Raw genomic sequence first — 22,332 nt, 5'->3', positions numbered from 1 at the left:
TTCTGGAAAAATAAAAACTTTAGTTTTATTTTACTTTTTTTTCAAGAAAATCGTCATTTTTATTAAAATATCTCTATTACCAAAAAAAACTAAGCACGTATATTTTTTGTATGTCTCATCTTTTCACAAAAAAATAAATAAAAAACATTATGTATATAATTTTCATTTCGTAAAGAATTGTTAACAAATTTAAGAAAAATATTCAGTTTTTTAATAAAACATAAATATTTTTATTTTTATGTAATAATCTTCTCTAATTGATGCTAATTCATTTTAAATTTTGATTTCATTGTTAACTTTTATTTTGATTGTATATATTGTAAAAAGTGTAATCAATTTCACCTATGTAATGTATAATATATTGAACATATCATGAGATTTTGGATAAGGGGCTTAATTTCACCTTTTGCGTAACTTATGGGGTCTAATTGCTACAATCCAAACTTAAGGGTTTTAATTTCACGATTAGCCAAAGTAATGGGGCTCAATTGCCACTTTCGCAATTATTTATATGAACAAGTATGTATTCTAAAAACAAAGCGTCTTGCTTGTGACGGACACTATCCGTCATAAGCTTGTGACGGATAATGCTCCTCTCACAATAAGGCAAGTATGAGGGCAAGTGGGGGGAAATGGAGCACCCCATGAATTTTGCCACTTACATATTATAAGAGGGGCTCTATCTGCTTTTAGCTTGTGACGGATAGTGCCCGTCTTCAATGAGAATTTGTGTTCTAAAAATTATAAAAGTTTGGTAGTAATAATGTACTCTTAAAAGAATCAAACAAAATTCGCATTTTCACCAAAACAGTGTCTACTTTTACCACATAGATAGAAACAGGATGATTCCTTGAGACTAACAAGAGTGGAGAGACAGGTATGCTTAAAAAGATAACCAAAACTACATAATCTTTGCAAAATTCATATCCAAATTTCACATAAATTCCTATCATGCTATACTATAAACATTTTCAGAATATTCCTTTTTCATAAATTCGTAATCATCATTCCTGAGACAGCCGAACAGAAGCCAGACGTATAAGTTCAACGAGCCCCTCGTCCAGAACATCAAGCGCACTAGAACAGCGAAGATTCCCATAAATGGAGGCGATCCTGTTCGCCGCAATATTGACAATTTCCCACTGAGAGAAACTCGCAGCAAACTGAATTAGTTTAAGTGACAACTCGGGTGAGTCCAGAAAAGAGGCAACCACCTGTGAACATTCGTTTCCAAGGTCGTCGATAAACCAAAACTCAGCAAGCCAACAAAGCTCTATGTAAGGCCGTAACTCCAACATCTTTGTCTCTATATCCATGTTGTCCCACATACATCCTGACAATGGTCTAGGCACGTCACCTGAATATGCCCAGACAACAAATTTATAGAGAGCCTCCCAGCTGACGGGTATTTTTAGGGTCTCTGAACGGCTGCCAAAATCACATTTACTCCAGTTAGACGGGGTCATGTAAATTACCCCTTTAATCGAATTATATTATCCCTACGTGGCTAGAGGTCATATTTAAGAATAGTGAAAAAAACTATTATTATACACCTTAACTTAGAGATACAACACTACCTTGCTATTCCTTCTACTAAAGAAAGTAATTAAACTACGGATGTGAATTTTTTTCTTCTTTACTTGGATATAAGAAGGGGACAATTATTAAGAGATAGACCAAAAAGGAGATGGGGACAATATAATAGAATTGAAGGAGTACCAAAAAGGATAAAATTTGAAGATCCCCATTTTAAAGACTAAATGCACTATCCGAAATGCCCTCTATAGCTCACTTGTAAATAAGGAAGCGAAGCACACCATTTATGACGCCATTTTATTATATTTTAGATCCAAGTAAAAGAAAATTATCACAAAAGTCAACTGAGGACTACAAAATTGGGATGGAGGTAGCATTTGGGAAGTCATGTTGAAAACTTTGTAAACTTGACATGATAAAACCTTCTAAGACGATGTTTACAGGGATGAAGGGAGTGCTTACTACAAACAGAGATGTGTTACTAGAAACTAAATTCTACTAGAAGACAAGTCGTTTATGGTTCAGTAAGCTCATAACATGAAACAATTACATAAAAATACTTCTCATTAATTTATGATCTTAAGCCAAAAATAAGAAATGCTTCTAGTTCATTCCAGCGGTGATAGATATCACATCAATTATCAAAAAACAAAAGAGATCTAGTATGTGGTAGGTAACAGAAGGTCAACTCTCAACTTCCAAACGACTACCCAAATTGTAACTTAACTGATATTCACAAGCAAGATCATCATATCAATATTTCAAAAGGAATTATCATCGAGAGACCATAGCAAAATATACAACAAAAACAGTGATTGACATAAGACATGCAAACTGAGTCGTTGAAGCAAGAGAGTTGTAGGGACTTGTAGCTCTAAGCACCCGGATTGGTTTTATACTATGGTGACAGTCTGACAGAGAACATTGAAACATGGTTTTTACACGATGAAGTACATATACTTTTAAGCAAGTCATCACAATTCACAACAAAGGCAAATGGGAATTTTTTAGTACCTTTCTTGCATCCCAGATTGAAATAAAGCCCATACATACTTGCAGCTTGACATTAAGATTGCCTTATGAGAATGGATATGAGGCCGCGGAAATGAGCAACAGTTGGTGGAGCTTCCTGTGTCTTCTTTTGATGTAGCTTCCAAGATCACATCTCTGAGATTAAGGAATCAAATACATTCAGTAAGAACTCAATGCCAGAAAAATGAAGAACCATTGGTATGGTATCAACCAACACTATGCTATTATTTACTGGAAATAATGGGAAATTGACATTTGATTCTTCTAATTATGAATTTATATCAAATAAAGGTCGGGAAAGGAGCTGATAAGATGACATTTCAATAGAAACATGAGCAATTATATTCCTCCATGACATTCAAAGTTTCAAAAATTCATATTACTCTTCAAGAGACAGGCACTCGATAGCAACTAAAGAGGAAAAGAAAGACACCACACCACCACCACCACCATAACCAACATTATTCTAGTGCCTCAAGGGCTCCATCAAAATTGCGGGGTTTGAGGGGTCGGTGTACACAGCCTTCTGTGTTACTAACATATGTCCATATGACCCGAAATGAAAATTGTGTTGAGAATTGCATTAAATGACTGTTATTTCACACTAAAAGGAAGCGCCGTCAATTTATTGTCTTTTCGCTTTACAACAACAACATCAGAGCCTTAATCCCAAAATGATTTGGGGTCGGCTGACATGAATCATCCTTTAGAACCGTCCATGGGTGAACGCACACCTCAAAAATGCGAAAAACAGAAAAGAAAAAGTGAAAAACAAAAGGGGAGTGAAACATAATACGAAAGCCAAGTAAACTTATAGGTTTCAAAATTTTAGTCCGGATTTCTTTTATAAAAACTTAGAATTTAAATCGAGAATAAAGATTAAAACGATTTTGAAAACCGAAATAAACTTAAGGGTCCGGAATACCTTAAAAGTGAACCAAGTATTAATATATAAGAAAGTTGTTTGTAAAAAGGTGTAATAAATCCGAAAAGAAACAAATAAATTTTAAAATTTTTTACATTAAATATATCAAATAACGTCAAATACTAAAAATCCACATGTATCATTGTCCTCCATTGTGCCCTCTCCATTGTCTTTTCGCTTTATTTCATAATAATCCAGACCTACGGAATAACGAGTGGAGAGGCTCCATTGGAAATACTAAAACTTAAAATGAATGCAAATAGGTTTTTTAAGGAGAGAAAAAGCGTACGAATAATCACGCCCAGCTGGCCCAAGAGCTGAAGTCAAGTCAAAATTAGGTACAGCAGCTCCCCATTTGGGCCTTTTCTTGCACAAAAGATGTAATAAAGGTTGTATATTGCAGTGTTTTGCTAGCACCTTTGCCTTCCTCACAAGTTCCCCTTCAGCATTAAGGCAACCTGAGTATACAAAATCTAACACTTTAAAAATTGCTTGCTCATCTACATGAGCAGAGAGAGTCACTTCCCTTTTCGTTTTCTGGATTTTGTCCATAACTTGATCCTCTGGAAAGGAGTTGGATGTTTCATCGGGTGGAAGAAATGATGGACACCGTACGAGAAGAACCACTTTATGAACGCCTATAGACTTCCCATCTCGAAGGACGAGATACATATCACCATAATCTTTTTCACAAAACAATGACGAAACTTTTTTGCCTAGCTTGCTAGGGAAGCCATAAATCCCAAATAAGCTTAGGAGGTATGACGAGTACCATCTAAGCCCAGAAGAGCTGGTACGAGCGCAGATATCATGAATATCATGGATGAATGACTCTTTTCCATAAGTTGTTTCCCAAGCAAAAATATCTATTGACCCTCCTTCAGCCTCGTGACGGTTGATCAACTCAGCTAAACTCCACAGAGCCAAAAATAGGTGAATTTCCTTGCCTTCCCAATCAACAATATCGATCATGCAGCATAAACGCAATTTAGTTGTGTCTCTCACATGAGAACTTAAGCTGACACCTTCAAAGTGGGCCTCGTTGCGTAACCACCACCGAACAAAAGCTAACAAAGCTTTTACCCCTTTATATTTGACAACACACGTGTAAAACTGAGGTAGTCCAGAGTAGCATACCAAACCCATTATGCTAATTAGTATTTGATGTCTATCTGGCATCGAAGTGACTTCAGAGCCGATAAATTGTAAATCCTTCAGCAAATGCTTCAGTTGTTCCTCGCCCTCTAATCGGAGCACTTCAGAAAGCATCAACCTGGCGTGAAATGCAATATACTCGCAAGGTGAATACATCATCATTAAAACTGCTTTTGCTGCTGATATACTACTGAGCGTGCATTCCCTATTAGCTCGATGTAGTAGCCGCTCTCTGCTGATGGAGTCTTGAAAGGATAGGCTTTCCAGGGAATGCATAAACCATAAAACAAACATTAATCAGCACCTATTTCGTGTACACTTCTAGAGGTAAAATACATAAACAAAAGCATGTGAAGCTGAAGCAAAAGTCGTAACATTACCAAGCACTTGTAATAAGAACCCTGATACAGATTTCGTTTCCATTCTTAGAAGGATTGAAATCTTCGTCACATTGTGCTAAAAGTGAACCAAAGATCTCCCATATATATGGCCTCAAATCCAGGAGAAAGTTTATATTTAGACCCTCTCTAGCCACACTTATAAGCCCCTCAATAGACAAGGATTGATTATGTGGATGTACATTTAGGAAATCGGGCATCAGTAGATTGAGGAGGTATTTATGCACTCCAAGCCTCCAAAGATAACCGTGATGTCTTCCAGGCCACCGAGTAATCAATGCTAATCGACATGCTTCCATCACTAAACATAAGTCACTACTAGAAACTTTTCTATGATGAGTGCTCGAGCAGTTCATTGCAGAGATGATAGCCTCCACTACAGGTTTGGAAGAGAAACTCAGTACTTTTAAACATAAATCCTCACATGCCTGCTTAATTGAATTGCACACACTTTAGAACAATGAAAGTAATTTGGGTTACTAAAAAGGGGGAAAAAGGAAAAAAAGAAGAAGAAAGATAGATAGCGTTATTACCGTCAAACGTTGTGCAACTTTAAATGCCAAAATGCGAACAGATTGAGGTTGTGATTCGCCCATGCAGTTCACAATTGTATTCACGAGGAGCTCCCCAGAGTCCACAAGCTTGTGGGCTCCATAGCCACATAAAGCTGCAAATATGGTCCACTACTTGAATTTGGTCATCTGAGAGGATAACATCATTACTCTAGTGCTTTAAGGGCTCAGAATATGAGGGCTAAAGGGGGTCACACTCGGATGTACAAGGCCTGACCCCCTAACCCCTGTTTTGACAGCACCAAAAGGCTGTGTACAGCAGACCCATAATGAAAATGGAGTTAACAATTGCATCGAATAATAGATATAAGAGCTTAAAAGTGAAAAGGCTACAGCAATGGATAATTACCATGAATGAAGAGTACCTATAGCAAAATACAGCTGTAAAACAGCAAGTCTGACAGAAGACTCGGGTTTGCAGCAAAAAAGTTGGATAACTTGTGTTAATTTAGTATCACTCCAAACAGGATACCTTGTGTGAGGCCATATCTTCATCACTGAACTCAACAGAGAAGACATCTCCACAAAGTACTCAATAGGCTTAATCTTATCGTACAGAATTTTCAAGTTAGCGATTAGTTGAGCAACAACATTGTGCTTCTCCAAAATCTGGGATATTTCATTCTCTTTCTTGTGACTGAGTTTTGATAAAATAAGATTAAGAGCAGTTGCAGTCATAATGGCAACTTGAGATTGATGATTGGATAACAAGGATGACAAGGGTTGAGTAAGACGGACAACATGGGGGTCCAAGAGTGAAGCAGGCAAAATACTTGTCAATTTGGACACTAGTTGTGATGCCATTGTTAAAACAAAGTCATTTGGGGATTGCAGAATACTTGCAATTGCTTTAACGATATCAGCAACTGAATCCTGAAATGTATACAAGCATAATTGAAATTCAAGAAATGAGTAAAAATACATTTAGGAGACACAGGAAGACGAAGATGAAATTGGTACCTTAACAAAAGGAAAATGGCAGGATTGTGGGTTAATATGAAGAAGAAAAGCCGAAAGTGAGCGAAGGACCAACCTTTGCAACTCAATATCATTAGTATACCATTCCTTTTCTTTACCATCACAATACCTACAAATGATGATGCAAACATTACAACTGAATTGATGACGGGGGAACCTAGCTAGCTAGCTAGTAGCAAAGGGTAGTAGTCGCTCAAAACAAATTTTAATTCTGGGTTCGCCACCTGTGGAGTAGTAAGTCGAAGGAAGAGGGAAAAAAAAAAGGAAACCTGAAACCCAAATTAAGGGATTGATAGAGGCGTTGGTGGAGACTGCTCAATTGTTCATCATGATTACTCACTCTTTCCTTTCTTTCTTTCCTTGTTACTTTCATCCTCAAATCTTTCTTCAAACAAACAATCCACCAATTTCACCCTCAAATCACCAACTACGGAGTTCTAGATTTGCCCCAGATGGAAGTGGGCGAAAAATCTGACAAATGACAGCGCCAAAGTTGAACACTCCAAAATCTGTTCGAGATTATTATTAAGGACATGTTTGGAATTTAATACAAAGGTTTGTAATTACAATTAGCCTTAAGGCTTGTTTGGAATGAGACTAATTATTAAGGGAGGACCTAAAATTAACTAAAAAATGGAGGGAATGGATGGGGGAGGGGGATTGGAGAAAAAAATGGATAAAAATGGGGAAATATAGTAATACTAGGGAGTAATTGTTCCCTATCTCTCCCCCAAGTAATGCATTACCTTTACATGAAGATAATAATTCCTCCCCCACCTCCTCTTTCCACCCCCACAACAACCATCACAAACCACCAATTGCAATACTTCCTATTTTAATCAATAATAATTGATAATTAATATTTATAAATAATAATAATAATAAATAATAAGTTGTTGTCGTAAAAGAAAAGAAGCAAATAAAATAAAATAAAACGAATTAGATGGACCGGGTTGGACCGTGAGCTAACACGGATTGGACCGTGTTTGACCGTGTGTGGGGGTGACGCGTTGGAGGAATTTGAGGGAAGCTAGTATTTGGTTTGAGTGTTATCGATGCTCTAAGATATTTTCCTTATTTTAATATTAAAAGGAATTTCCTATAACCTTCATACTTCTCCTACCAATTTATATAAATATCAACCCTATACCTCACAATCATATTTGTTCTTCTTCTAAAACTCAAATACAATTGTGAGGAGAGCTTTTGTGAGACAGCCTTAAGACGGAGTTTTCACCTTGCGATAATTAATTGTGGTAAGTTATCTAATCACCTAATATCAATTATTTACGTTTGACCTTGACCATACCGTTGACCGTGGCCGTGAGGGAGCGTTGACCGACGGGTTTGACCACCGTCGGGTCAACCGGTTATGGGGGTGTGTTTGTGTCATTTTGCGAGGTTGTTTTGGGTAGTTTACATCTTAAATTCATTAATAAGATTAGTTAATAATTATACATAAATTAATTGATTGTTTAGGTGGTGAATTTGTGGAGGAAGCTTTTTGATTGTTTGATAGCTTGTGAAGATTTGCTAAAAGTTAGGTTAACTACTCAACTATACTATATTGGTAATTGGTGAATTGTGAAAGATGGATTATTGTTGTAATTGTTGTCCTGAGCATATCGTCGTAATTGTTGTCTTGAGCATATTGATATCATTGTTGTCTTATGATCATATTATTGTCTTGTTGGTTGGTTCTCTGTTGTTGGTTGGCCTTGTGAAAGAGAATTGTCAATGCTATGAGATTGTTTGGTCGGTCAGGCACGGGATTGAGCCGTGGTCCTGTACAGTTATGGTCGGTCAGGCATGTGGATGTGCAAGTGCCGTGGTCCTGTACGATTTATGGTAGGCCAGGCACGGTGGTGTTGGGAGTGGCCGTGGACCTGAGTAGTACACTGTGTGGTGTCGTGTGTGGCGTGTTTGGTTGAGGCGTGTGATGGATTCCACGGTTGAGCCGTGTGCATGTGTGTGACGATCTTGGTTTGAGCTTTTATCGTATGGTATCGTTTTGTTGTTTGGTTATCCTACTCAACCTCGCGGTTGACTGTGTATTCGTGAACACCTGTGATGAACCAAATATTGGGGAGCAGATATTGCAGGTCTTAAAGATTAGCTGACTTTGGGAGCTTACAGGAATGCGTGAGGATTTGTCAGTCTACCTAGAAGTCTACATCACTTAGATTATCTAATCACTTTATTTTATTTCCGCTGCAGTTATTTAAACGTACTTGTAATAATTATTCAACTCGTTGGATATTTTGTAATAAAGTCTTTTGAGGCACTTTAATAATATATCATCTTAAAGTACTTTGGTATTGTTTGTCTTTTATACTTACTACCTCAGACAACTGAGATGATACCACCTTTATTTACTTGGGAATGTCTTGCTAAAGGCTCTTAGATAAATGAGGGTGTTACACCAATCTCCTCTTATTTCTTCTTATTTTAGCTCTCATTACTCTCTTAATAATTACTCATATTTCAAGCAAGCCCTTATGTATAAGGAATACCGTATAATACTCCCTCCAATTTTCTAATATCTTCCCCTTTCTTTTGGGCACAAAAAATAATAAAGGGGAAGAAAGAGGAATAAAGTATTGATAAATATTATAAATTGTAAAGATTATAGGAGAGATAAAATAATAAAAAATGGATAATGAATAAAAGAATGGATAAAGTAGTGGGAGTTGTTGATTTTTATGAGAGAGAAAATAATAAAATAATGAATGAGACTTACCAAAAAAGGAAAGAGAGAAGATAATCAAACTTGTGTGAAAAAGGAAAGAGGGAAGATAATAGAAAATTGGAGGGAGTATTACCGTAATAATAGAAATCACAATATGGTAATATTGTGATAGTCTTAGAATAAGAAATTGTCTTTAGATATTCTATTAGTTATAGTTTTGATGTGACCAAAATTAGAGCATATTTAGTCCCCGAATTAGCCTTGTTCCCATGCTTTTTAGTGCATATTTGGGTCATTTATTGTCTTTAGTCCTTTATTTTGCATATTTTGAGGTTTTGTGTCCTTGGTAGGAAAGGAGTGCAAACCTTGCATTTTCATGGCAAAATGAAGCTAAATTGATTGAATTCAATGACCAAGCATCAAAGAGAAGACAAGATTATAAGGCCTTTGTACATATTATAGTAGATGGGCAATGATGATAAAAGATCCTTGCATCCCCGAGGAAATCCTCAAGGATTTTATGAAGAAAAAGGAAGAAAAGAAGAAAGAAAGAAGCTGTAAGACAACCCGGGCGGATTGTCCACAAGACGCCCGTCCAAGAGGGGCAATCCGAGCGTCTTCCCCCTATGGACGCCCGTCCAAAACACGCCCAATCCGCCCGTCTTCCCCATCTGGACGCCCGTCCAGAATCACCAGAATCCGCCCGACCCGTGCCCTGGACGCCCGGATTCTCTAACAACCATTTCGTCTTCTACAAACTTCAAGGAAGGATGCGCATATTTTTCTAAGAACGGCAAAAAGGAGACCGGAGTCTCCCTAGAGACCGGCAATTCTTCAAGGACTTAATCGTCATTTAAGCCCTTAGTAAACCTTAATTTATGTAACTAATCCCCAATATAAATACCCCATTAGGCTAATTAGAAGAGCATGTTCTTCTTAGCAATCTCTAGTGTAGTTAATATCAATCAAATCTCTCTTTAATCTTGTAATCAACATTTAATCAAGTTTTAATACAAGTTTCATTTCCTTAATCTCTCTCTTGTTCATCCTTTGTTTTGGGTAATTGAAGATTATTTGGGTTATTATTGGGAGATTGACAACCTTCCAATCTATCATCAAGTACTTCTATTATTCTTTGCCTTATTATTGGAATCATTAGTAGGTATAATTCTCTTAATCCCTTTTTAATTATTGTTAATCACTTTCATTTATTCATCATGTTTTACTTTGTTGGTATGATTGACAACCTTGCTAGCATGTTCAACATAATAATGAGTGAGTAGTTTCCTTAGCTAGGGTTAATGGGTAATTAGGGGAAACCAACATGGGGGATGATTCATGCTTAATTTAATATGTTTTCATAGTTTAATTGCTTGCTTGTTGTGATCTCAACTTATGCATATGTTATGTTTGATGAAATGTGAGCCTATGAATCCTTGCATTTTTTACCCATCACCTATCTTTTCAATGAGACTTGTAAGACATAAACCAACTCGAGTCTCATTAGACCATGCATATAGTTGAGTAGGGAAGATTAAGTCGACTTGTAGGTGTTGTACAATTTAATCGATTCGGCTCCGGGACCCAAACTTTCCTAGGATTGTAAGATATAAACCAACTCGATCCATCACAATAATAATTGCTTGCTTATAATTTGAGAATATGTTTGTATGATCAATTCCCATGAATCCCCTATGACCCCATGACACCCTAGTGCCTTTTATCAATTGTTTACATCCCTTTTAATCATCTTGCTTGTTTACTTTTATTGCTATTTAATTTAGTGATCTTCTACTTCAAACCCCAAATTGTGACACCCTTAGACACCACTTGTTGCAATAGAAAATCTCATCTCAATTCCCGTCCCTTGGGATCCGACCTTTACTTGCCTCTTTACTAATTGTAGAGTTGTTTGTGAAGTTATAAATTGTGTTTTGGTCTAGGTGCTCCTAACAACAAGTACCGAAAACTAAACCTCCTCGAGAGTCCGACCAAAAATGGCGCCGTTGCCGGGGACGGTGTTAACTTGATTTAGATTTTCTTATATTGTTATTAGTTGTGTCTTTCTTTGCCTTGGGGAAGTAAAACTCCTCAAGGTTTGTTCTAATTATTTTCGAGTTGTTTGATATTTTGCATGTCTAGAAGATCACAAGGTAACTTGTTACCCTTTGATCACGAAATTGAAAGGACTTTGACAACCAATAGAAGACTTCCTAGGAGAACTTTGAGAGGTATTGGTGAGGTTGTAGATATTCAACCAAACACTATTGAGTTCACCAACCCTTTTGCAAGAGAAGGTGAAGGGAACCCAACACAAAATCCAACACAAAATCAACCCACAATGCCTAAATTTTCATCACACTCCGTACCAACCGAGGAGAACCTACCCAATGGTACTCCCACACCACAACACTTAACCGGAAATTTCATTGCCAAATCCGCATTTATCCAATTAGTCGAAAGAAGCCAATTTGGGGGGATGCCTAGTGAAGACGCTCACTCTCACATGGAGACTTTTTGTGACTATTGTGATGCGATATCTCAAACCGGTGTAACTCAAGACCAAATTCGATGGGTCTTATTTCCTTTTTCTCTAATTGACACCGCAAAACAATGGTTGAAAGGCCTTGATAAGGCTACTCTCGGAATTGATTCTTGGAAGAAATTGGCTCTAGCTTTCTACAAAAAGTTCTATCCACCGGAAAAGACTAACATGCTAAGAGCTCAAATTACGGGCTTTAAGCAAAGAGATGAAGAATCTTTGTATGAAGCTTGGGAGCGATTCAAAGGAATTTGCTGCTCATGTCCTCACCATGGACTTAGCGAGTGGTTCTTGGTACAACAATTTTGGAACGGTCTTTATGAAGACTCAAGAAACATTCTCAACATGGGATCAAATGGAATGTTCACCGAAGTTGATGACAATCAAACTTGGAACAATATTGGGGAAATGGCGGTCCATAATTCATAATATAGTAGGCCTCGCAAGGCTACTAGAGGAGGAAAGCATGAAGTGGACTCTATTACTCAATTGGGTGCTCAACTTAGTGCTCACATTGATACCATCAATTTGAAATTTGAAAAAGGTATGGCTAGACTTGAAGAAGCCTCAAAATCATCAAAGCATCATGTTAATGCCATGACGGCATCTTCATCAATCCCAAGTGGGATATGTGAGAATTGTGGAACTTTGGAACATGACCAAAGTGAATGCAGGGGAACAAATGAACAAGTAAATGCTTTTCAAGCATACAAGAGTGGTACCCCTTATTCAAACTATTACAATGAGAACACCAAATTCCACCCAAATCTCTCATACAAAAGCCAAAATGTTCAAAACCCTCAACCAACATACACCCCACCTCCCATGAGAAACCAAAATCAAAGACCCTTTTACAACCAAAACCAAGGCTACCAAAATCAAACTCCATACAATCAACAAAATGACCAAGGTTTTGATGTTCAAAAAGCGGTCCTCCAAATGCAAAAGAATCAACAAGAGTTTTTCACTCAAATGTAAAAGGATAGTCAAGCAAAGGAAATCACCATCAACAACATCCTAGCCCACACCAAAATATTGGAAACCCAATTGACTCAACTAGCATCTTCAAACTCACAAAGACAAAAGGGGCAATTACCACCTCAAAGTAATCCCCCAAGACATGAAACGGTTAGTGCCATTCACTTGAGGAGTGGTACAAGGTATGAAGCACTGAAGAAGCAAGTTGAGGATGAAGTTGTGGAAGCTAGTGACAAAGAAGAAATTGTGCAAAACTCCAAGAATAGAGAACCATCAAAAGAAGAAGTTTCAAAGAAAAATGAAGACAAGTCCAAGGAGAAGGAGCCCATTGTGATTAGACTTCCTTTTCCAAGTCGTCAAGCCAAGCCCAAATTTGATGACCAACTTGGAAAATTTATGGAGATTGTGAAGAATTTGGAAGTCTCGATTCCTTTCACGGAATTAATCAATCACGTGTCGGCCTATGCAAAATACATGAAAGACATCCTCACGAAGAAGAAGTCAATCCGGAAGCTTGAGACTATCGCCTTCACTAAGGTGAGTAGTGCAATACTTCAAGGGAGTTCACCTCCAAAACTTAAAGATCCGGGAAGCTTCTCAATACCGTGTACCATTGGCGACACCACGATCAACAAAGCCTTATGTGATCTAGGGGCTAGTGTGAGTGTTATGCCGTACTCGATAAGTAAAAGGTTAGGGATGGGAGAGCTTAAATGCACCAATATCACACTCCAAATGGCCGATAGATCGACAAAGACACCATTAGGGATATGGGAAGATGTTCCCGTAAGAGTTGGGAAATTTTTCATCCCGGTGGACTTTGTCATTGTTGACATGGAAGAAGACTCCAATATTCCGATCATTCTAGGTAGACCTTTCTTGCACACCGCGGGTGCGGTGATTGATGTGAAGCATGGAGAGCTCACTCTAGAGGTGGGAGATGAGAGCATAACTTTCAATCTTGACAAGACCATGAGAGCTCCTCGTTTGCATGAACCATGTTTTATGGTTGATCATTATAGCCGGAAGGATGATAGGAAGAAGTCGGAATTCCAATGGAAGAAGAAATTTGATGATGCTCCATTCAAAGAGCAAGTGAATTATAACAAAGAGCGCTTGAAAAGCTCACCAAAGTCAAGCAATGAAGAAAATCGCCTCATTGGCCAAGACAAGAAAGTGGGAGAGTTGTCTTTATCAACTCAAGAGATCTTTAGTGACCAAGTAGATGAAGTTTGTGGTCTTTGGGACGATGAGTTTGAAGGGATTTTCAATCCCTACATTGGTAATGCTATCGATAAAGACCAACATGAAGGACAACAAGGACAAAGATCTATTGAAGATCTTTATCATGACAACGAACAAGCTTTTGACTACTTCTTCAAGGTGTTTAACAACATCAATAACACCTTGGACATGCCCCCATGACATCTCACTAAGAATGAGAGTTTGGTGGAGTCCTCTCCAAACCACCATCTGTAAATATTTCTAACTCCCTAACTCGCATTTTAATTCTTACATTGCATTTTTGTCATTTTTGGATTTTTTATGCTTTGATCAAGATATTTATCATTTTTGAGAGAAGTGAGGGAGGGACTAATGATTTTATTGATGTGTAGTGCTTTAGCTTAGTGTGGGGATAGCAATTGCCTAGGCTATTCATGCCTTAGTAGTGCCCCTACAATGAAGAACACGGGTTTTGAAGAATGAAAATGACACGGGATATGCAAGTGCACGGATGGAACTGAATCCGGGTAGACTAGGAGGAATCCGAGCATCCTTAAGGGGAATCCGCTCGTCTTTTGGGAATCCGGGCGTCTGTTGCAGAATCCGTCCGTCCAATTGAACTGAAAAATTGAAAATTTGGGATTGTTGAAGAATCCGAGCGTCCCAGCAGAGAAGACGCTCGCCTGGAAGAATCCGCTCGTCCTTGCAGAAAGACGCCCGTCTTTTTGCCAGTGCAAAAAAAGAAAACTCGCTATAACAGAATCCGCCCGTCTTTATTGGAATCCGCTCGTCCTACAACTGAAGAATCAGAGCATCCCAGCTAAAAGACGCTCGTCTTTAGGCGAGAATTCCTGAACCCAGATTAGGCAGAATCCGAGCGTCCTGAAGGGAATCCGCTCGTCTTCCCCCTACAGTTCGAAAATTTCGGGTGTTTTTAAATACCCCTCCCACATTCATTTCCTCATTCATACATTCAAAACACTACCATAAACCCCAAAACCCTCATCCTCTCCATCACCAAAACAAGATTTCCTCAACCAAATTCAACAAAATCAAATGCAAACTTCCTTTCAACAACAATTAATCACTCCTTTTCCAACAATAATCAATCCAAGCACCAAAATCTTCAACCTCTGAGTCGATTTTTGAAATACAAAGGCAAACCCTTTCATCTTAAAATCGATTTGGGTATAATTGGAAATTGAATATTTTCAATCTTTTCTTGGTATAATCATCAATGGCAAGAACAAAAGGATCAACAAAGGCACTCAAGGCAAAGACACTCTCAAAAAGGCAACAATGCCTTCAAGCAAAGAAAGCCTCAATGGCTATGCTGGTTGCTAGTGCAAGCTTGGAAGTTCAACAACAACAAAATCCTCCCTTGGAAGCAACAACAACAACAACTCCGGAAATTGCTCAATTATCAAACTATCCGGAGGTAATTTTCATTTCCAACTCCCACAGGGATACATTTGCCAAGTATGCTAAGAAATCCATTCTACCCACCAAATTCATATGTGAAGATGCCTTGAACAAATTGGGTGTCCTTGAGCAAACAAAAGCCTTCTTTGAAGCCATGGGGTTGGGAAAATTGTTTACTACAAGAGAATTGACACACCCCTCCCTTACCTTGGAATTCTTAAGTTCATTGAAAGTGACTAAGGTAGAGACTAGAGAATACATCGAGTTTCGCCTTGCCAATGTGAATAGGTGCATCACCTTTGATGTTTTGAGTAAAGTGTTAGGTCTTAGTGATACCCCTCGTTATTATAAGAAGCCCGAAAAATATGACCCCGCTCCTCTTTGGGAGGCAATTTCCGGGAAGAAATTTGAGAACTTTCATGCTTGTCGCGCTCTATTAGTCCACCATCCGGGCATTAGAGTGTGGCACAAGGTCATCGGGAATACTATCATTGCAAGAAAAGACACTAACCACTTTACCAAGCTCGATTGTGTTCTACTTGAGTCGGCCTTAAATATTGGAAGGGAATTCACCAAGCCTTACAATGCTCTAAGGCTTTTGGTGGAAAGATGGCTCAATGTTGATTGTGGAAAGGAAGGCACCGCTTTTATCGTAAATGGAGGTCTAGTTACTCTCTTGGCCAAGTACTTTGATCCGAATTTCAACAAGGATAGCAAGTATGTGGCGAAAAAAGGAGGTCATCTCATTGACATGGATGCCATGATTAACAAGTATAAGTGGGTCAAGCATAATCCTCTTGACACCAAATATGGGTGGCTCACCAATGATGCTAGATCTTTTACTTTGCCTTCCAAGATATGCCGTTTGAGTGTCCATCGAACAAACTACCTTCTTCCCCTCTCAAAGGAAGCCGAGTACATCATCCGTCAACAAAGGGGTGAAATTGAAATGCCCTCCTCCTCCATTGTCACACCACCCTATCCATTCAAATATCAAGAGTTCAAACCCGAAGGTGTTGAAGTGGGCAATGACTACATGACTCTACTTATGCAAGAGATGCACAAACAAGCTTATAAGGATCGGGAAGATGCATACTTGGCCCAATATCCACCCCTCCTTCATTTAGCTAGGCAAGGACTACTTGATCCTTCATGTCCTTTGCCTAGTTGGGCGGATATGGAAGTTTTCTTTCCAAGTGCATCTAGGGGTGAAAGACCGGGTGACGATGAGGTTGTCGGTGATGAGGTTGTTGATGATGAGGGCATTGTTGAAGAGGTAAATGAAGAAGAAGAGGCTAATGAAGATGATGAAGAAAGTGATGAAGGAAGTGAGCAAGGAAGTGAAGAGGGGAGTGGTGATGAGTCTACTTCTATTGAGGAAGATGATGACAATGATGATATGGTGGAAGACTAGCAAGCTTTGGAGGCTCCTACCCTCTTGAGGTTTGTCTACTTCTTTCTTTGTTTTATTTATTTTTATCTTGATCATAGTTGGAGAGTCCTAGCAACATAGAGGACTAACACCTCGGCCCCATTGAGGTGTTCTTATTTCATTGTTCCCACTTTTGAAAATCCAAAATGACAATTTAGTTTCATGCATTGCATCTTGTGTGCATGAACTACCCCCAACTTTAGGACATTAGAAATAATGTCTATCTCGGTTTGGGGAAGTACATGCATACGCAATGGGAGGTAATCTAAATTACGCTCTCCGTCATAAACAAAATAAAAACCATGCATCATGTAGTGTAAATTAGTATAGCTTGTATTTAGTGTAGAATTCATGCATCATACTTGCATAATTTCCCATCATCTTGGCCATTGAGGACAATGCCCATATTAGTATGGGGATGGGGAATTCTAACTTAACTTTTATTCAAAAACCCAAAAAAATAAAATAAAAATTCAAAAATTCAAAAAAATCGAAAAATTTGAAAATCCAAAAACAAGTTCATTTCCTTTGTAGTGTAGACTTGTATATATTGTATTTGTTCTATCCTTGTTCACATTGATCGACTACGCCACATCCGAGACATGAGGATATTGAAGACCGCATGGTATGATCTTTCCAATCTCCTTTTTCCTCTTTATGTTAATGACTATGTGGCTTTATATTGATTGATGCGGTATAACAATGTTATATCTTCCTAATTGACTCCCATATTTCGGTTACCATAAGAAGAAAAGGGAGATCATGATTCTACCCTAATTCTCTTTTAACCTAGCCTTCTCTCTCATCAGTAAAAACACAAAACAACATAATTTTACAGAAAATTTTAGATCGATTCTAGCATAATCAGAAGGGCATATCTCATATCGTCTTGGGTGCAACTGATAGGCGAATATCTACTTTAATATTGTTCTTAGGACTTGCATTTAGTTTATATGGCATATTAGTTGGTAGAATCATTTGCATTAGGATGTTTATATGCTAGTTGCATCATGGCATGTAGTTTGCATGTTAGAAAAATTTTGTGAAACCGTATACTTGGGAAGCTTAACAAGTGTATATAGGCTCTAGTAGATGCTTTTTCTTCTTCAGACTTTGTTTGTTAGAATACTTGTAAAACACCCTAGGATGTGTCATGCTAGTATACTTTGACCCATGGATTAAGGCCTAGTCAAGAGTACCTTGTAGTGTGATAACTCCTTGGCTACCGTTTATTCCAAGGTGACCCTTGAAACCATGCATCCATCATCCATGTTCTACCACATTTTTGTCATCAAAGGGAATGGGCACAAAAAGAAATTGATTTGAGTTCAATGAAATGAAATGTGAAAGAAAGTTTGCAAAATGCATCAAATAAAAAGAGGATCAAAAATAGACTCCTAATGCTTCAAATATAAGGCACCCTCATTACATATGGGGTGACTTTGAAAATGTTCAAAAAGAAATGCAAAGAAAAGTTGAAAAGTTGTCAAGTATTGAAATGCCAAACATCAAAGAAATGGCAAAAGAAAGTGTTCTCAAATGTTATATGCCACAAGAAATTGGGGGGAAAAACAAAAACAAAGCAAACTCCCAAAATGAAACTCAAATATCTATTGATCCCTTTATCCATCGTATCCACTTTTGTGCATGGTAGAGAGGGGACGACCCTTCTTCTTGTCTAGGCAAGAGGGGGAATTCCGTGATCCTCCAGTGTTTCTAACGCCATAGGGAGTCTATTCTTGACAAAAGCATTTAATGATTGAGGACAAAGGTACCCTAGCTTGACACAATTTGGAGGTGATTTATTGGTATCCTTCTAGGCTTAGTAGTTTGAAGAAATTGCATCTATTAAGAAGTGTGTACCCTTGAATTGCTTCCCTTGTAGATAATTTCCGCCACTTAGATGAGGAAAGTGGCTATTCTATTGTAGATGCATCCATTACTTGATTTTGTGTGCTTAATGTTTGGATGTGTCGCCATTTTGCAAGACCCACCTTGCCTTGCAAGAAGGCATCCTACCTCATGGTTGTCTTGTTGTGAGTTGAAGGGGAGGAGTGAGACCCCCTAATTGTCTCATATCGGCTATGTTATTAGGTTAGTTTAAATAACGGTCCTAGTCTTTGTCACCTCTTTACTCGGGGCGAGCAAAGGTTCGGTTTGAGGATATTTGATGTGACCAAAATTAGAGCATATTTAGTCCCCGAATTAGCCTTGTTCCCATGCTTTTTAGTGCATATTTGGGTCATTTATTGTCTTTAGTCCTTTGTTTTGCATATTCTTTGAGGTTTTGTGTCCTTGGTAGAAAAGGAGTGCAAACCTTGCATTTTCATGGCAAAATGAAGCTAAATTGATTGAATTCAATGACCAAGCATCAAAGAGAAGACAAGATTAGAAGGCCTTTGTACATACTATAGTAGATGGGCAATGATGATAAAAGATCCTTGCATCCCCGAGGAAATCCTCAAAGATTTTATGAAGAAAAAGGAAGAAAAGAAGAAAGAAAGAAGCTGTAAGACAATCCGGGTGGATTGTCCACAAGACGCCCGTCCAAGAGGGGCAATCCGAGCGTCTTCCCCCTGTGGACGCCCGTCCAAAACACGCCCAATCCACCCGTCTTCCCCATCTGGACGCCCGTCCAGAATCACCAGAATCCGCCCGTCCCGTGCCCTGGACGCCCGGATTCTCTAACAGCCATTTCGTCTTCTACAAACTTCAAGGAAGGATGCGCATATTTTTCTAAGACCGGCAAAAAGGAGACCGGAGTCTCCCTAGAGACCGGCAATTCCTCAAGGACTTAATCGTCATTTAAGCCCTTAGTAAACCCTAATTTATGTAACTAATCCCCACTATAAATACCCCATTAGGCTAATTAGAAGAGCATGTTCTTCTTAGCAATCTCTAGTGTAGTTAATATCAATCAAATCTCTCTTTAATCTTGTAATCAGCATTTAATCAAGTTTTAATACAAGTTTCATTTCCTTAATCTCTCTCTTGTTCATCCTTTGTTTTGGGTAATTGAAGATTATTTGGGTTATTATTGGGAGATTGACAACCTTCCAATCTATCATCAAGTACTTCTATTATTCTTTGCTTTATTATTGGAATCATTAGTAGGTATAATTCTCTTAATTCCTTTTTAATTATTGTTAATCACTTTCATTTATTCATCATGTTTTACTTTGTTGGTATGATTGACAACCTTGCTAGCATGTTCAACATGATAATGAGTGAGTAGTTTTCTTAGCTAGGGTTAATGGGTAATTAGGGGAAACCAACATGGGGGATGATTCATTCTTAATTTAATATGTTTTCATAGTTTATTTGCTTGCTTGTTGTGATCTCAACTTATGCATATGTTATGTTTGATGAAATGCGAGCCTATGAATCCTTGCATTTTTTACCCATCACCTATATTTTCAATGAGACTTGTAAGACATAAACCAACTCGAGTCTCATTAGACCATGCATATAGTTGAGTAGGGAAGATTAAGTCGACTTGTAGGTGTTGTACAATCTAATCGATTCGGCTCCGGGACCCAAAATTTCCTAGGATTGTAAGATATAAACCAACTCGATCCATCACAACAATAATTGCTTGCTTATAATTTGAGAATATGTCTGTATGATCAATTCCCATGAATCCCCTATGACCCCATGACACCCTAGTGCCTTTTATCAATTGTTTACATCCCCTTTTAATCATCTTGCTTGTTTACTTTTATTGCTATTTAATTTAGTGATCTTCTACTTCAAACCCCAAATTGTGACAACCTTAGACACCACTAGTTGCAATAGAAAATCTCATCTCAATTCCCGTCCCTTGGGATCCGACCTTTACTTGCCTCTTTACTAATTGTAGAGTTGTTTGTGAAGTTATAAATTGTGTTTTGGTCTAGGTGCTCCTAACGACAAGTACCGAAAACTAAACCTCCTCGAGAGTCCGACCAAGTTTTCTATATTATGTCAAATATATCTTTGAGATATATTTGTTTGGGCTAAATTTTGCATAATAGGAAAAGCCCGCTTAGCAAAGTTGTTAAGAAAAAGGGCCTTGAAGGGAGGTATGGTGGAAGTAGAGTCCACGGGTGGAGGAAGGATAGGTGGGCCAAGATGCGTATGAAGGGAAACGGGGCCCACTGGGAAGGCGTCCGTATTTAGGAAAGGGTTCAGGGAGAAGTCAGGGAGATCAGGGAGAATGAAGGGAGATCGTGTGTTATGGCAAGAGTTGTTATGGAAGTTGTACTCCTTTCCATAATCAAGGTAGGATACATCTAGGGTTCTTACCCTATAAATAGTCAAGGAAGTAATCAAAGAAGGGGATTCACATATACATCCATCCAAGAATACCCATACACAAGACTTCATGCTAGCAAGATTTACATTACGTTCCAATTGTATTCGTCCTCTCATTCAAAGCTAGTGCAATATTTGGCAGGGTACCGTCCCTCCCGCGGTTATTCCTACATTGGGTTTTCCGCGTCACCAAATCTTACGTGTCAATTTACATTACAAGCATTATTTCCTTATTTAAAGTATCATCATACAAACGATTAATCAAATAACCAACGAGTAAGACCACATTGACCTAAAACAACCAATTTGGTAAAAATCACCTAAACCGTTTGGCGCCCACCGTGGGGCATTGTGGTTGTCAATCGTTGATAATCTAAGTACGCAATGGATAAGCAAGCATCAGAATCCGTGTCAGGAAGCAGACAACTGTCGCCACCGCCGACCTCTACTCAAAATCTGGCATCGACAGTGGCAACGCAGGCTCCCGGACATACCTCAAGAATCACACCAATGGCAAAAACCTCTTTGCCTCCTAAAACTCCTGCTGTCACAACCCAGGCTAGATCAGATAAGGGAGCAGCAAGCTCAGGCCTCACCCCGCCACCCAGTCCCACGCAAATCTTGCTCGCTGGCGTAGAGAACCTTCAGAAGGCCATGAAAAACATGAGAGAAGACCAGAAGAAAGCTGAAGCTGAAGCAAGGAAGAGAGACAGAGAGCTCTGGGAACATATAGATATCCTAAAACAGCAGTCTGCCACCCCAGCAAGCAGGGCAGGGGAAGGAAGATCTCCGCTAGTAGATCTGACATAGGGGGCATCAGGTAGTAGGAATCCACTTCGGCAGATACCAGCTGAACTGGTAACAAGGTTGGATCTAGATACAATACCATCAGATGGAAGAATAGCTCTACAAGGATTAGGATACCTCACACCGGATAACTGGCCGTCAGCCAGCCGTGTGGAAGCACGAACAGGCGGCACCCCTGTTAGCAATTCCGCAACAATTGACCAGACACCTGGAGCAGGATCCGAGTGGAACCAACAAGTAAACTGGCAGTAGGGAATAGTCGTTACTTCAACCCCCTAGCTTCTGGGATAAATCAAAACCTTCAAGAGTTTGGGTCAGGAGGCGGCATATTAAATCAGCAAGCAGCTGA

The 22,332-nt window shown here is 38.7% G+C and overlaps 1 protein-coding gene and 1 non-coding gene across 2 annotated transcripts; both read right to left on the bottom strand.

Annotated features, from left to right (window-relative positions):
* Positions 1-796: 796 nt before the first annotated feature.
* On the bottom strand, positions 797-7,328 carry LOC141623761 (BTB/POZ domain-containing protein At1g04390). The gene is made up of 8 exons (XM_074439916.1): positions 6,866-7,328; positions 6,579-6,705; positions 5,984-6,491; positions 5,580-5,713; positions 5,029-5,474; positions 3,783-4,907; positions 2,551-2,703; positions 797-1,428 (listed from the first exon to the last, which is right to left on the bottom strand). The coding sequence occupies exons 1-8, from the start codon at positions 6,967-6,969 to the stop codon at positions 1,005-1,007; spliced, it is 3,021 nt and encodes a 1,006-aa protein (XP_074296017.1). The 5' UTR covers positions 6,970-7,328; the 3' UTR covers positions 797-1,004.
* Positions 7,329-11,998: 4,670 nt separating this feature from the next.
* LOC141624166 (small nucleolar RNA R71) lies at positions 11,999-12,105 on the bottom strand. The gene has a single exon (XR_012533976.1). It is a non-coding gene; the product is annotated as a small nucleolar RNA R71 (small nucleolar RNA).
* Positions 12,106-22,332: the final 10,227 nt, after the last annotated feature.

Source organism: Silene latifolia, chromosome X (assembly GCF_048544455.1).
Source record: "Silene latifolia isolate original U9 population chromosome X, ASM4854445v1, whole genome shotgun sequence".
NCBI classification, from domain to species: Eukaryota; Viridiplantae; Streptophyta; class Magnoliopsida; order Caryophyllales; family Caryophyllaceae; genus Silene; species Silene latifolia.
The sequence above is the reverse complement of the archived record's forward strand: the minus strand, read 5'-3'. Positions and strand labels throughout refer to the sequence as shown.